This window comes from Lipophrys pholis (assembly GCF_963383615.2).
Source record: "Lipophrys pholis genome assembly, chromosome: 4".
In the NCBI taxonomy this organism is placed as follows: domain Eukaryota; kingdom Metazoa; phylum Chordata; class Actinopteri; order Blenniiformes; family Blenniidae; genus Lipophrys; species Lipophrys pholis.
In genome coordinates, this window is record NC_137637.1 from 24,056,560 (window position 1) to 24,073,850 (window position 17,291).

At 38.6% G+C, this 17,291-nt stretch overlaps 1 protein-coding gene across 1 annotated transcript; it reads right to left on the reverse strand.

Moving 5' to 3' along the window:
* Positions 1-4,079: 4,079 nt before the first annotated feature.
* On the reverse strand, positions 4,080-9,206 carry synprb (synaptoporin b). The gene is made up of 5 exons (XM_080461444.1): positions 9,109-9,206; positions 8,408-8,532; positions 6,365-6,563; positions 5,750-5,941; positions 4,080-5,656 (listed from the first exon to the last, which is right to left on the reverse strand). The coding sequence occupies exons 1-5, from the start codon at positions 9,130-9,132 to the stop codon at positions 5,285-5,287; spliced, it is 912 nt and encodes a 303-aa protein (XP_080317570.1). The 5' UTR covers positions 9,133-9,206; the 3' UTR covers positions 4,080-5,284.
* Between the last annotated feature and the right edge of the window lie 8,085 nt (positions 9,207-17,291).

Consider the following 17,291-nt stretch of genomic DNA (forward strand, 5'->3'; position numbering starts at 1 on the left):
ATACTTTATTAATCCCCTTGTGGAAATGATTCCACTGCGTCCAATTCTCTAACCTCTAGGCCGCCACTGCCGTTTTTATAGTGTTCAACTGACTTTCAGGCATTTCTGTGTTTTAAGTGATTGTTTTTTCTGACGACTCTTTACATTTTAGCACAAATATCGGAACACTCCCAAAACTGGCTTGTTTCTTCTTTTAAACTCACAAAGAATGATTCAAAGTTATACAGAATGGACCAAGGGAGTAATAAAGATTAAGATAGTGTATTGTAGCAATGGCGTGTGCATGTGGATACATCTGTGTGCATGTAACTCCCTCACGACACCGGAAAAGGGTTAAAGGTGCCTTAAAAGTCAAGCACTTCCCAGATCATCTGCTTTTTAACTTTTGTTGAGCTAAAGAAGTTGAATCTGCAGTTTTAGTTTACTTTAATCCAGGGAATTATTTGAGAGTAACTGCATCATGGTTGAAAGTCTCCCTCAATCAGGCCTGGTTATTATTGTGCACAAGCCTGTTTCAAAACACTCAGCTTACGTTGACTCCAGAATAAGCTTGTGCAATGTCACAAGATTTATTTCTATCTCGTGTTGCATGATTTTTTCACCAAGATCTTGTATTGATGATTGACGAGCCTGACCACTGCGCAAAGCCTTCTCCAGCACATCCCAAAGATTCTCAATGGGGTTAAGGTCTGGACTCTGTGGTGGCCAATCCATGTGTGAAAAAGATGTCTCATGCTCCCTGAAATACTCTTTCACAATTTGAGCCCGATGAATCCTGGCATTGTTGTCTTGGAATATGGCCATGTCCTTAGGGAAGAAAAAGAATCTATTGATGGAATTACCTGGTCATTCAGTATATTCAGGTAGTCGGCTGATCTCATTATGTTGCTGAACCTGAAGTTACTCATTGCATCAGCTCGGGTTTAATAACTTATTGCCAGCTGAAAGATAATCGCCCATGCATTAATTATCTGGCATGTACCTATTTGTTTAGTTAAATCCAGGTGGTGACTTTTTTTTTATAGTGAAAATCAGATAATAAAACCGTGAGTTAGATATAAATACAACAAAGAACGAAGGATCAGCAGAGTTTTTGACAAAACCGGTTGTCATTATTTTGAGAGGGTGGAGGGTGTCGGCAGCTGCTGAAAGTAACTAAAAGGTTACTTGTAATCTAACTTAGTTACTTTTAAATACAAGTGAGCAGTAAAGTAACTAAGTTAGGAGTAACTAGTAATCAGTAGTCGGATTATATTTTCAAAATAACTGTGGCAACACTGGTGGGGGGCCAGCTTCGCTTAGGTGGAAAGACATGAGTCTGAAAGAGTAATATGAGAAGCTGACAATGTGACAGTTTCTCATATTATTTCAGAATTGTTTAAAAAAGCGTCTTTTTGTGAACTCCATGTCAGCGCCACGTCATTCACGGGGGGGGGGGGGGGGGGGGGGGGGGGGGGGGGGAAGACCTCATAGTCACTCTTACTGAGCTTTGCCAGTTGAGGTTGTGTGATGCTTTGCTCCCCCTAGTGGTCAAATTGTCGCAGTGTGTCTGCTGTAACAGCTTATCAAACTGTATCATTCAAACATCGAACACATTTTGAAGTGATTGAAGTTACACAGAAATGGATTTATTAAGAGAAAACAAATCTTGACTAAACTTTAAGTTGGGAGTTTAATATCAGGAGGACCCTCTTCTGTAGAGCCTTCGGTTGGTTAAACTGGTGACTGACGCCCTCTGCAGGAATACACAATAAGTGACAATGTCTCAGTTGCAGCGACATATATTACATAAATGATTTTGTTAAAATATTTTTTTATTATACGAGAGTCACAGCTGGTTAATGCCCTGCTGGAAAAATAGATGTAACCAACACAAAACGTTACACACCAGTCTATAACATGTTACAGCTCACATGGAATTAATTACATTTAAATATATCCCTTTCCCACACTGAATGGGCCATCTCTCTCATGATGAAGCCCTTTATTTCCTGCTGAGAACCTGACCCTAATTGTCAGGCAGGGGGCACATGCTGTGTAATTTGCCTGAAAGAGCCTGGTCTGGACACCTGCATGTGCTTAGTTTCTCTGTCAGGGGGCCACAGAGATGGTCGTCGCCTCCTTTTGTTCTAATTGCTTGGATCAGATAGGAGGGGCTGCATGGAGAGGTCTTAATAATAAACTTGAGGATTCGACTGACTTTCAGGCTAATGTGTGCTGCAGGGAAAGCTTTAGGAACATAACAACTGTGTGGGCTACAGCCTGCAGTGCAGTATTCTCCCATTTCTAGAAACAGGAGGCCATAATAATTCATGAAAGCCCACATTACTGACATTGATTGGTATTTACTAACTCATAATACAATTGAGGTTTTTTTCCCTATCCGGTTTCAAAATTTGTGGAAAGGCTTTTCAGCTCTAAAGCCTATTGGGTTGATGTCAGGGATCCTTTTTTGTCTGTGTAAAGTCTGTGATTTACCTGGTTTGTTTTTTTTCCTGTTTTATTTTGATACCCACCCGTATCCCCTCTATCTCTGCGCATTTGTCTTTTCAGTCTTCCCTCCATCTGTGCATCTGATTGTGTTTAATTCATCTCACCTGTGTCTTCGTCTTCCCCTTCCTGGTGAATTTAAATCCCTTTCACTCATGTGTCCGTTGCCAGATTGTCTTTGTTCCCTTGTGTTGAGACGTCACACAACTTCCTCGTGTGATCCCAAGTGTTTTTTTTTCCTTTTTTAATTGTTGTGTTTTAAACATTTCGTCATGTTTGACCTGCTTATTGTTTGTCATCTTGATGCTTTCCAATTTGGTCAATAAAGTCTTTAAATGTCAATCCTGTTTTCAGTCTGCTTTTGGGTCAACCACGATCCTTGACAGTTAATTGGTTGCTTCTACTTGCCTGGGGTCCGTTGGGTCTGGGGAGGTCTTCAAATGTCAAAAACATTTACTTCTGCATCTGATGTAAAGTGCTGGTCAGGTTCATTTGGTTTCACAAGCTGGTTGGATTGGTGTGGTGACTGTAAGTGTTACATGACATTATGCCATCAACAAGGGTATTGTCTGTTTCAACCTTTGCTCCAACTAATTTTGATTGGTAGCATTCATTGAGTAAAATGTCCCCTTTAAATAAATCAGTTCTCAAATATTGTTCATATCAATTAAGGGTAATACAGAAAAAAATTTAATCAATTGACAAATATTTAATTAGCCTGCGTAAGAAGACGAAATTGAGTCAATAAAATAATACCCTTGTTTTATACAAAGTTGAAGTTATAATCATAACATCCATGATTCATTTGAACAACCAGAACTGTACAGTAATATCGATGTATATGACATTTTACGACAGTAAATGCACTAAAATCTGAGGACTGCTTATATTCAAACAGATTGAGTGCCGGACAGGACACTATGTGGTTTTACAAATTAGTATCATTTTAACAGTTTTAAACAAGATGAAACAGATGCCCTTTGGGATTCTCCCCATCGCCTTTGCAGTTTAGACAATCCTGATACACAGTGTGAGGGATGCTTCAATACTGTATATGCTGCTGTTTCCATGAGGCTCTGAAGTCATTACCATCCCTTCTGCAGATTCCCCACATGTCTTTGTCAGTTCCTCATCACTTCAAGTTTCTTGTCCTTTTTTGCTTTTTCTGTGGAAATGAGGAGGCTGATATCCTTCAGCACCGCGAATACACCACAGTAACAAAGGTTACACAGTGGATCCACTACCTTTGATATCAGTCACTTAAAACCACAGTCTTTCACTTTGATATTACTCTCTAGCTGAAGAAATACACAGCAACCAACTGAGAGTGAAATAACCAATTTTGCATAACTATGATGGCAGCATCTTTCCCAGCAGATAACAGTTGACAACATACTGAAGTTACTGTCAAGACTTAGATAGATATGTACAAAACCTGCTCCTCAACTTATTCCTCTGTACAATTTAAAGATTATTTTCTTTCTTGATAAAACTCTGCAAAAACATTCATGTAAAATGTGCTAATAATGAAACTCCATTAATAATCATATTAGGGGAATCATCAATAATGACAAAGGCAGTAAATTATATAACTACTCATGACATATTTATTGGAAAAGCTCTATCTCAATAATTATATTTATTTCTGCACTAATAGAATAATGCACACATTTAAGCTGGTCACACAGATATATGTCATATAGTAGATTACAGAATGCATTTGGTGTTTTAATGCACTGTGTTTTACTCTTCTACAGGTAAACAAAAGTGTGTACAATGCCACAATGAAATTAGTTCAGTATCAACAGCAATAGATTAGGAAAGTGTTTGACAGGAACTACAATTGTGTGTGTTAATTTCTTTAATGCATTAGTAGAGAGTAAAATAAGAATGCAGATTGGCACACAATGTTTAACTACAAAGGGTTGCAAATTAGATATAAGATTGATCTGATAGCATCTCAGAAACAGTGATGCTGACACTTTCGAATACTCTCAACACTTTCCAAATAGGTAACGCACGTAGAGTCAATTTCTACAATCCACATACTAAGTACTAGCACAGTCCTTGACATAATGCTGATCCATATTTCATTTGACACGTGTAATACATAGTCTGTGTGCATGTGTGTGGGTTTTCTCTGGGATGATATATAAATATTACATTGTACCTGACCATCCTTGTCAGTATATCGCAATAGGCTTACAAAGTTAAAGATAACAAAATAAAATACTTAATACGGTCCTTTTTAATGTAATTACATGGATTATTTCACTTGATGTAGTAACTGGACTGTGTGATGTAACTACAGTGTTGCTGTTGTTTCTGGTTGCTTCAAGATGCGTATAAGTATGTCAATATTGAACATCACAATTATACATTTGTGAACTTAACAGTTTCAGAATAATCCGGCATATAGAATTATGAGTCATAATAAAAAGGGAACGAAATGAGTGTAAAGTGTTATCTGTTGTAGCTGCATGCTTGGGAGTTTGCAACATGAAAAGAAAATGGCCTGGTTCTAAACATTTCAAAAGCTGAATGATAAACTTCCTATTTTGCTTTGTACAGTTTTAACTAGATTGTCATAGCTTGACATCAAGTGAACACTGGCCAAAGCAAAAATCCCACTACAGCATGTTACCGTCTCATTGACTAAAACAATTACAGATAAAATATAATAATAAAAAAAAACACACATACACACACACACATTCTACTCACTTACTTTTAACATTAGCATGATCTTTTCACTTAGTTCAACCTCCACATGTTTATTATAATAAACTCCAAGTCACATTTTATTCACAAATATCATTGGCCCTTGAGAAGCTGCTTTTTTCTCACTACTGTAATCGACCGGTTTACCCAGATATGTCTGAGGTAAACTGAAGGTTACTTGCGGCTGGTTGACGCTAGCTTGTCTCTGAACCTGTGGACGATGATCCCTCTGTGACTGATTGAAACTGTTTTGTCTGGTTGGACCAAAACTCTCATCTGGCTGGTCAAAACTACTCTCACTGTAGAGTCGTTGTCGCATTTCACTCGATCGTTTCCCAGAAGCGCTCCTGGTCGGGTATCTCTGACCAGTCTTGTACCATCCCGTCTCTTTGAAGACGAACCAAATATTCCCAACCCAAAGGACAAGATTCACGAACCCAAAAACCTGAAAAGTGGAAACAGAGGAACGAGTAAATGGGATGTTTTATTCAGTGTTCAGATAGAATGCAAGTTCCATTCTTTTGACCGGATTATCTACCACAGATGTATTGAGACGTGACCAGAAAGGCCCCTGTGTGGCTGCACATTTGTTTTCCGGAGCTCTACAGGCAGAGATGAGAAGAAGCATCTGCGTAGGGTTTGTGGCGGTCTTGATGTCAGAAAGAGTTTTGGCCCAAAAACAACTGCTGACCAGCCACATGAGCGAGAAGATGACTGTCACGACAAAATCCTGAAACAGGACACAAAGAGAACTCAAACCAGAGAGTCACAATCCATAATAACAACAGTCACACTTGGAACCATGCAAATTAAATTGAACTGACTGGAATAGAATGGAAAACAATTAAGTGGAATGTAATGATGGTATTGGGTAGAATGAAAAGGAATGCGGTGGAGAAGAATCCAGTTGAACAGAAAGGAACCGAATGTATTTGAAAACTGTATATACTATAATATATAATACAATGCAATGGAATGGAATATAGTCAAATATGCTAGAATATAATCAAATTGACTGGAATTAAACAGAATAGACTGAAAATGGGCTGGGAAATAGTTTGGTTGTGTTGAATGAAAAGTAATGCAGTGAAATGAAATGCAGTGCAGACAAATATTGAGTTGAACAGAATGTCCATGTTAAAAGCACACTGACCACAAGCGGGCCTCTGTTGTTCTTCAGGTACTTGTTTTGGTAGAAGACATAGACAACGGTCGCCAGCAGTGAGTACAAGAAAGCGAAAACACCCACTGTCACAAAAAACTGTGCGGCTGAGGAATAGTCTCCATCTAGGAAGAGAACCTCTCCCCTCTTCCCCTCACACAAGGGAGCCTTGAAATGCACTTGCTGTAATCTGCGAGGCACACAATGAAAGGATAAAAACAGGTTTGTGTAAAGCTGACATGTGAAGTGAGGCCCTCTGTAGGAATCATGTCACTGGAACCATCCTTTGTTCATTTCAGCAGCACTTTGATTAACTCATTTGTCACTATGTAATGAGAGGTTGAAGCCTTGAAATAGCCTGAGCTCTCTGTCTTGTGAGATACACAGGAATATTTGCTGCACACAGATAAAGACAGTACAAGAGGGTTGATACCCATTTTTATCCCTTACATTGCTTCAGTTTGCATAGTTACTATTATCTGTACGGCCTGTGGGATGTGTCTGAGAATGTTCGGTATCTATTGATCACTTCCAGTGGGACGTTCACTCACTGGGATTAATTAATTCTATTCTATTCTATTCTATTCTATTCTATTCTATTCTATTCTATTCTATTCTATTCTATTCTATTCTATTCTATTCTATTCTATCTTTTTTTGTTTTCAACTTCCACTACCTTCTCATAGTGCTCATTGCATTAAAACACAAAGCTGAACCTGCCGAATTAAAATATGAAGATGATCGTGCTGCCTTTTTCTGTATCTGCTACCCAGCTCTCTTAAGAAGTCGTTTGCTGAGAAGTTTGAATCGCTATACAATTTATTCACAAATACACAAACAAAACTGGTAATTAGACACTTGTCCACTTCTGACGATGGCTCAGAGTCATGCAGAGAGGAGGAGGTCGATCGCACTGCCGCACCACAAAAACAAGAGATCATAACCACATCAAACCCACAGGCACCAACATCCTCACTCAAATGAAATGCCAACTGTGATATCTCGCGCTGCAATATTTCAGAAGAGCCTATAGCTATACAGATTGAAGGAAAAGCTTGAAGCTTCCACTTGAAATTTTGTATCCATGTCAGCCTCTTTTAATTTATCCATGCATGTGTTGTTGTTTTTTTTTTTTTTTAATTTCCCCTTATGTATCCTGAAACCTAATGGTTTTTGCAAAAAAAACCAACAACAACAATGTCCTTTTATGTCATCCTCAAAATCTCACAGAAATACCACTTTCTTTGCTCATCCTCTCATCTGTGGATCTGACTGAGATCAGGTTGCAGCCACATGCTGCACAGTTTAAAATGTAGTGATAAAAGGACATTGCACTATAACATGAGTGTGAAGGGCTAAAGTCTGTGCTGTTACGAGTTTAGGTGCAGTTGCCTCTAATGATGCAGTGAACCATAAAAGACTTTGGGAGCTTAAATAGTGTTGGCTCCCTGCTCAGCTGTTCAGCTTCTTGATTTTAAATTGAGCAAGCCTGAGGATAGAGCGGCTCCTTTGTTGTGGCGCCTGACAACACACGAGTCGAAGGGCTTTTCTGTCTTTACCTCGGAAATCAAACAATGGACACGCAAGGTTAGGAAGTGTATAAACATTACATATTTGAAAAATACCATGGAAATACCGTAAAATGTCACAGATGCAGTAAATGTATTATTATGCATCATTTGTCATGTGACGCACTCGCAACCTGTTTAAGATGAACTCAGTATTCACCCACAGCCAACTGGGATCAGTTCCAGCAACTTGCCACACTAAGTTAGATAAATGAGTATAAAGGTTGAATGAGTGGATCTATTATTGATATTTATCATGCATTTTGTCATACCTGAGAGCAGTGTGAAATCGTGCATCTAAATGTCATTGCATATTTTTTTTACAATTACAATAAACAAAATATTGACGTTGATCATTACAACGCACAAACACCAAACAAAAAAAAAAACATACACTGAACATTTTTCAGTTAAACTTCCATGTCAGATGTTAGGCTGTTTTAAAATTAGTCTTTGGCAGCTTCACCTGAAAGGATAGCCAAAATCAATGTTGATGCTGAGGTTGCTCTGCCTCCTGTCTGCACAGTCCACTTTAACCTGGAGATGACCATAGTATCCTCCACATGTTGCAAAAGCACAGATGGCAAAAATCTACCGAGAGGAAAAAAGAAAAAGAAAAAGAAAAAGTCACAAATAGAGTCACCATCAATTAATACATCAATAGCTTAAATTTCTTAAAGTAGGAAACTCAAATCGAGGTCAGGGTGCAACCAAATGCATAATGTATACACGTATCAATTACAGGAGTGATTATTAAGATTTATAATTAGTTGAAAACAAAACGTTAATAATTTAAAGGTTGGAAGACAACTGACGGAGCTGCTTACTGTGCGCTGGAGGGAGGCCACAGCAGTACAGAGAGATTTAATTTGTGGATGTAATACACAACTCTAGACTCACACTCACTTTGTCTTCATAATCTCCTCACATGCAATGTGTTCATAACATATTCCCTCAGTCACTTTAAAAAGATCTTTATTCCAGACTTTTGAATGTCAACAGACTCCAGTAAGAGCCAATAGAGAAACAACAAACATTTGATCACTCAGCAAACCATAACATGAACAGAAAACACATTGAAGTCAAAGTGAGGAAAAAACTGAATTTAGTCCTACTCGGCTGATAAGATAAAGGCAGTATTGAAAGCACAAGAGGAATCAAACTTACCGGAGCAAATATAACCATACACATTTAAAAGTCAGAGCCCAACTCCTCTCAGTTGCAGACAGCTTTAGTCACCAGGTTGAAATGTCACCGATGTCTCCAGGAGAAGCAGAGCGACTCCTCCAGTAGAGGGGAGGGCTGCGAGGAGGTGGCTTCCCCAAGGAGGAGTCAGAGATTTCCTCGAACTTGACAATTATTCACAAGCTGTTACTTTCAGAATGTACAGAACGCATATAGAAATATATGATGCAGCTTTGTGCAACAGAGACTAATAGTTACATTTTCTTTGTGTTTGTATGTGTTTTGACCGTGTGTACTCCATGAGAACATTGCTCTCAAAATATCTTATTAGAAACTACAAACAAATGCAAATATATGGGGCAGCATTTCCTTCGTATTAATTATTACTCTGAACTATATTTGGTAGCAGCAGAGAGTTGATGTGTTAAAAGACTCCTCAGAACTTTATAGCAGGGTGTCATATTGGATTTCTTCAATCGGATCATATTCAGAGTTATTTCACACAGGGCTGCCTTTCATTGTAGCTGTGATGTAAGTTAAACAGAATATGCTTGTATGCCCTTTGATTGAGTTTACTATAAGCTGTAGCTGCCAAAAATAAAACCCGAATAGATCATGTTTGTAATTAGTTCTTTCCCTCTGAATCCATCTATGCATCGCCGCGAGCCAGTCCTTTATCAAAGCACACGTTGCCGTGGTAAGAAGAAATTACCCAAAATATACAGCATGAATAAAGCATGACTTTCTCCTTCGGTAAAGCAAACCCCACAGCACCTTCAGTGTATTTTGATCCTTAAAATGTCATCTATTTTGTCATTCAAGTAATTCTGAGGGAGTCTGAACAGACACAAACCAGCACAACTCGATGAGCTTCCACATTTGATTGACCTCATTTAATTTCAGAAAACACTTTGCAGTTCACTGTGCTGGAGAAGAACACAGGATTAAAAATCGTCTGTGACCGTGGATCGTGTTCTTTGACAGATACTTTGATTACATTTTGTTGTCTCATGAGCCACTGACATTTGGGCCACTTGCTCAGTTATAAAAAGACTGTTGCTGACCTCTTTTGGTGAAAAATCTGCATTGCAGATTTATTTTTAGGCAGGGACGAAATTCAGGTTGTGCACATTTCTGATTAAAACTTCTGCCAAACCATCTTGACCATTTTCTAAACTGCTTCAAGCAATTCAGAGTCATTCTCGTATGGAGTACTTGAATGTTTACTAAAAGGCAACAGAGAGATTTCTTATATTATAGCAGCATGATGCACATTCGGAGCTGTACATATTCATATCCGTGAGTAGCAGAGGAGAGGTAACAAAATGAGAACATGGCAATGGCTTTATCTGATAAATAAGCCAATTCCCGGTCTCATTTGCTTGCTTTGTCGTTTAATTTCATCTTAAAGTAGTAAATCATTCAATGATCAAGTATTTATAAGAGAAAATTCAGAGCCAGACACTACCATGTAAATATAGAAATTAAGTTGTAAGACAGGATAAAAGCAATTGTTGAACAAGAAAAACCATAAAATCAAAATAGATAAATTAAAGGAGAAACTAACCATGATGTAAGTGGATTTTTGAATTAATTCTGCTTAAAGAACAACTTCTTTAAGAAATTATCTAATCGTTGCATTTTATTTATTTCAGATATATATTTATTTTCAAATGTGTCCGATTTTGTTGAAATACATCTGATCATTGTTTGTGCATGCAGTTGTATTGTGCTGATAGAAACTTGACATTAAAATATGTCGTTGCTCATACCTTCCATCCATCCAGAGTAGGGAGCAAACGCACTCACACCCACTCGAACCCAGAGCTTTGGTATCCAGTGGCAAGAAAACCGTGTGAAACTTTTTGCTATTCCTACTTTCCTGGAGTGAATGATAACAAAACTCCCTCCAATCTACTTCTAATGAATCAATATCTGAATCCTTAGGTTTAATAGCTGATTCAGCCTAAATATGGCAAATATCATGTGGTGGATTGATCATGTCCTTGCAACTGCTTTTTTTGTTTGATTGCATACTTCCTGTTGAACAAAATGTGTTTGCGACATTGCCACAAGGCCTCACTGTGATGCATTTTATGTCATAGGGCTTTTTGCAACTTTTCATGAGAACAGAAAATAGATAATCACTGTGTTCAGAAATCTCCCCAAAAACAGCTCAGAAATACCCGCTGCCGTAAGATAAACATGGACATCATGAGAGTCTTTTACAACCCCTTTTTTGTTGAAGAAGCAGGCTGACAGGAGCATTAAATGCAAGTAAAAATAGAATTTGATAGATAGATCTTGATGAGATGAGACATCTAAATCTCTCTCCAGTTTAGTCAGAGACAGGAATAAATATACCCTCTTCTTTCTCTTGTGGACTACATTTTCTTTCATTGAAAATTAGAAAGCAAGTATTATTCAGGCTTTATATGTACATTTGCCTCAAATTATCACAGAAATCCTGTACATTATGTGGTTATGGTGAGAAAATGTTTTGTATGACAACATAATATTCATTTCTCCCCACTCACATGTCATTTGAAAAGATTTTATGTCCTGCACGACAAAATTACATGAATGACTATTAAAAAAAAAAACAAAAAAAAACAACAAGTCAGTATGTATAATTTTCAGAAAGGTACTGTAACTCAGCCTTTCTCTAGAGGACGAAGAGCTAAAGATCTGCGATCTATGAAGTACGTGGCTCCACTCAGCAGCTGTGTCCAGCGCAGATTCATTAAGATTGCATGAGTTTCCTTTGGGCACTCTGGTTTCCTTCCACAGTTCAAAAACATGCAGTTGAGGTTAATTAGTGACTTTCAATTGCCACTAAGTGTGAATGTGTATGCGGTTGTCTGTCTCTCATGAGTGTCTGGCCCTGTGATGGACTGTCAACCAGTCCAAGAGTACCCTGTCTGCAGCCAGCACCAGAAGAGATCCAGACCCTCACAACCCGAGCTTGAATGAAATGTATCTGTATAACTGCATCAGACCATATGTGCGTGATGTGAAGGTCATCTATAACATGTATATGTGAAAACAAAAAGAAATGGGTAGCAATATGAATATTCTTACTTCGTAGAGGAAAAAGAAACAAGAGAACTAAGTTTTAAGGTGTCTTTCCTTTCACAAATTCAATTACCGATGTCGTCAAATATTGTTTGCAGTCAAATAAAACCAGATTGCTTGGAGCATTTAGCCACTAGGGGGCAATACTTAGCCACGTTATTTGATAAAATAAATCTCTCAAACTGCAGTGACGTCCTCTTTCTTCCCACTTTCCCACTCTGCATTCGGTCTTCTCACTCTTTAATTCATTCCACAGATATGTCCGCTGCATGCACGAAAACATCTCAATATGCTGCTGATCATCTACTGCTGTGTGTCCCGGCTGAATGAAAATTATTCTCCAGCTGATAAGAAAATTGGTCTGAGCTAACAGCTGGAGCTTTTTTTTTTTTTTTTTTTTTCTTTCTTTCTCCAGTCACGTTAAAGTGGTGAGGCTCCAGCCTCTCACTGCATTATTAATGAATCTTTTTCTGGCATCATCTCCCCTCTCTACTCTAGAGGAAGAAGGAACCGAGCATGAATCTGAAGATTGTCTTCAGGCCTTCACCTATCATCGAACAAAAAACACAGCCAGTACAATACACATGTACAATACTCTCTCTCTCTCTCTCTCTCTCTCTCTCTCTCTCTCTCTCACTCTCTCTCTCTCTCTCCCTCTAAGCATTCCAATTGAACCTTTGTATAGATTCAACCTTCCATGTGTCACATACAGTATTTACAGTATTGACATGACTGCATTTTGTTTCCCATTTTGTCAGTAGGTGCAGTACTTCTCTGGTAAACTTTAAACCAGCACATTCTTCACCTGCAGGATGCCATCGCAAATTCACTGCAAGCGTAATTCCAAGAAGAGAGCATGAAATTATTAAAATCACTTTTTTCATTATGACCATGTAAGGTTGGAGTTGGGGGTGGGAAGTGTTATGTAAAAGGATTCGAAGAAAAAAAAAAAAACATTTTATTCCTCACCTTAAAAAGCATGTGCAACCCATTTCCACTTTAAATAGTTTAGATTTTTTTTTTTTTTACGTCTCTGTAATCAATACATCCGATTTCACACCTCTCTCCCTACCAAATATTCTGAAACGCCAGTATGTTTGGATGTTAACACATTCCACATGAGAATGTTTAGTGTCATCATTTGCAGGGTGTAAAGTCTTTCTAAGATGGCTATACTAACTGCGCAGTGAACGCTGACCCTATTCCATCAATCTCGCATTAAAAACGCTCCCAGCATTTAAATATTTCAAAGAGCGCCTCAGCTAACTCCAGCGAAGCCCTGAGCCTCTCTTTGTGTGCGTGCGTGCGTGCGTGCGTGCGTGCAAGCTTATTGCTGGTGACTAAACATCAGGCTGATGTCTATAAAAGGAGACATAGGTGTGAGTGACATAAACTCAAGTTCACGCGATAAATCTGCTGTTGCAAAAATAATCACCTTCCCTTTCTCTTTCTCTCACCCAGACTTTGCAGTTATTTGAGAATATGAAGTTAAATAAAATAAACATCTTCAGTGCACACATAGAGGAGGGAGGCAAGGAGTCCATGAATATATCATCACACAGTGAGTCTGTGATGTTTCAGCTGCAGGACTGTCTGATTCGTCTTTGCGTGCTTTACACATGCTCCCTGTGACAACTCTCTAAAGACATCCACTTGACAGTGCACAAAAGTCTCAGAAATGCACACATGATGAGACATCAAACAGCTCTACTGTGCTTTTATCAGTTCTCCTACTGCTTGTGATTTCAGTTTCCTTGCCCTTTGGCTTTAACCTCGTATTCTTTGTTGTTTTTAATGCATTTCTGATGTGTGCGTTAATTTGCTATTAAATTGACAGGCTGGTAAAATGACATCCAGACGGTCGCCAGAAGTGACAATAAACTCAAGCGGGTCCCTATAGAGTCTGTGATTAATAATGAATTTCAAGAGTGGGGTCATGGGAAGTTGAAAGGATTTATCTTTTCTCCGCTGATCGTATAGCCTTCCAGTTACGGTTGGTTTAAGAAAAAATTTCTTTTACCAGTCAGTTCATTTTTTCAAGACTCAATTTTTTATGTACTCTTTTAAATACATGCATCAATATTCATTAAAGTACATTGAAAAGTCAATACACCACTGCTAAGTAGTCATGGCATGTGTCATCTGAGGTTCACAGTTCATGACCCTGGTAGCTGAGTTGACTCAATGTAACTCTGCGAGGTTAGAATAGAATTCGACATATAGATACTGATGCAGTGAGTTGTATGTAAATCAGAAGGTATTTTAAGTCTTTTGGAAAGTAGTGGCAGTGATTGTTTTTTTTTCCTACTCATATAATTAAATTGTAATATTACAGTGAGTCTTTTTCATGGATATGTGTCCGTGTGTACAGCTATGTTTTTGTAGAGTTTGTTATACTTCTGAATGCACAAAATGTAGGGTGTTCGATATTTTTAACAATTGTATTATTTCATGATGGATTACAGGGCTACTTATAGAGTAGTGTGTACGAGTTTTTTCTGCAGGTACTCCAGTTTCCTCGGACAGTCCAAACACACGAGCCCGAGGTTGATGAACTGATGATCTGCTCAGGGTGTCCCCTGCCTTCACCCACAGTCAGCTGGGATCTGCTCCAGCCCTTTGCAACATTTAAATGAATAAAGTGGTACAAAAGATTAATGGATTAAGGGCTACTTATAAGTGACTAATTCACAAAGTAATGGCCTGACTTTGTGGTTCTTACCTATCAGCTCATGAAGTTTTCCCCACTCATAAACTGAAGCAGCTGTTCAAAGCAAATAAGCGCTAAATAAGGACTCCTGTCAGGAAGAACAGCAGCTTCAGCCATTCAAGCGAGCGGCCAGAAGCAGTGTTGGTTTATTCAGAGGTGAAAAGTCGCTTTCTTCATTAAAATATAAGTCAGACAGGCTTTTGTTAGCTGTTTTGTTGGTGTTTTTTAGTCTGTCTGACCAAAACTTGATTATAATCCTTGAATTCTTGATAATAACCTCTGTGTGACAGCTGTTGACTGAACTGCAGGGAGAGTTCTAATATCTAAAGTCTAAAATTTATTGACATTGTTTTGAGACTGAAATTCTCAGCCCAATTTTTGTTTTTTTCAGAATATATTTCTACCGGACAATTTTCCCGCACACCGGCTGTTGTGTTGTTAGTACCCTGAACACCATCAACATTTAATGTGTACAGACTCTGGTTGAAGTGGAGGAGCAGGGCAAAGAACTTCAGTCAATTATTAATGTTTAGAAAGGTTCGGAGATTTATGTTGCCGTGGTTAGTCCTCAATCTTTCTGAAGGATCTGTGTTGTAACAAAAAAAAAGAAAAGTAAATGCACCGTGTTGGTCAACAATGAAACCTGAGAAAACAAAAAACAAAAGTGACTTCTTTAGGAAATGAAAGGCATGATGATGCAGGGTAACAACACAAATCCTAGATTGGGGCAGCTTGAGTGAGACAAACCTGCAGAGGACAGGGCGGTTAAAGGCCAAGTGAGACCGCGGTGGAGTAACGTTTATGATGAGGAGTCCTTGAAAGCATGGTTACTTGCAGGGAGTCGCCCGGTCAGATGCATATTAAAACATCTGGGGAAGCATCTCGTCAGTCTAGCTGTCAGATTCAATTTAATCTCAGAGGTGAAGTGCTCGTCCTCTCTGCATGCTGAACTCACTGTATCAATGCTGCCGGGGAGGGTCAAGTATTCGTGAGAGTAGGTGGGGGACAGCGAACACAAACCAAGGGGGACAAATGGTAAAGTTTTTTGGTTGGGAAATATAAGATTTTACCCAAACCAACACGTTTTCGTAATCACTGAGATCTTTAGAGTGTTGCTAACATTACATTCTATACATTTCTTGAGAGAAAGTTGGTCAACATCATAAACCGACGGTGTGGATGATGAGACATTCCTGGTCTTTAAAGTCATCAATTGAGAGAACTCAACATTTTCATTTAGATTCATATGTCATCACTTGTTTTCAGCTCACAGTTCAAATGCCACCATTTCTGATAGCATTAGTGCCTGAGGCGTTTGTACGTCTTACATGTGTAGAGGTACCGTACATACTAACAACTACGTTGAGGTTTTGGAGCAGCATCTACTCCAATCCAAACACAGTACTCTCAACATGGTAATAAACAGCAAGTGGTAATATTGGCTCTGGAAAATCAAGAATTTAATAATCCTGGTGTAGTGATCCTGTGGTCACGGTATAGTGTGAAAAACATGTTCCTTTAAAAATACAAAGGGTTTCTGAAAGAGATTTAAGAGACTCTGAAACTCTGTGCCATAAAGACATTTCATTTAAAAAAATAAAAGTCAAAACTGAAAAAAGATCAGAAGTCTTTGCAGATAAGTAGTATTACCAAGTTTGAAGCTATGGGAAGTGCTCCTAGAAGGAGGGATCAGCAGGTAAGATAAGCACATCAAGCCCACAGCCCAGAAACAGTCTCATCAGTGGGGAGTTACTGTATAATTAGCAACAAATCATCTCCTGCAGCGTAGGTATTCACAGCGCCTCGTCGTTTTAAGTGTAATGCAGTCAGTGCAGGATTGGGGCAAGGATTATCTACAATGTGTCCATTTCTTTGACTGCTCTACATCAGTGGATTTACCAATAGTGAGTAGCAGTTTCCAGGGCTCACATGGTGAGATAGTGACAGTTTGATGGGTTTGTTACTGTTACTTTTCAAAGCTGGACTAAACGAAGACATCTCTTCACCACGCTTTAAATCACATGTGAATTAGAAGGAAAAGACAAGATCTGGCAGTCCTGACTCATCAGGATTCTGGCTTTTCAGCGAAGAACACAGACTAACATGTGAGCCAGTACTTTTTGAATTATGGCTTATACAGTATGGACATTGGGAACGTCTTTCAGGGAAACTGTGAGCACTTTTCCTCTCCCTGACGACGGACATTACTGTGTTTTTAAAACTATTTTCAATCAAGCGAAAATGAAATCAGACCTTGTTTAAATATAAAGGTAACTGGAATAAGTACAACTATAAAATTAAAAGAACATAGAAATATTATAAAATAAGCAATTGAATTATATAGAAAAACACAGCTGATAGGACTGTATTGTTGTTGGTG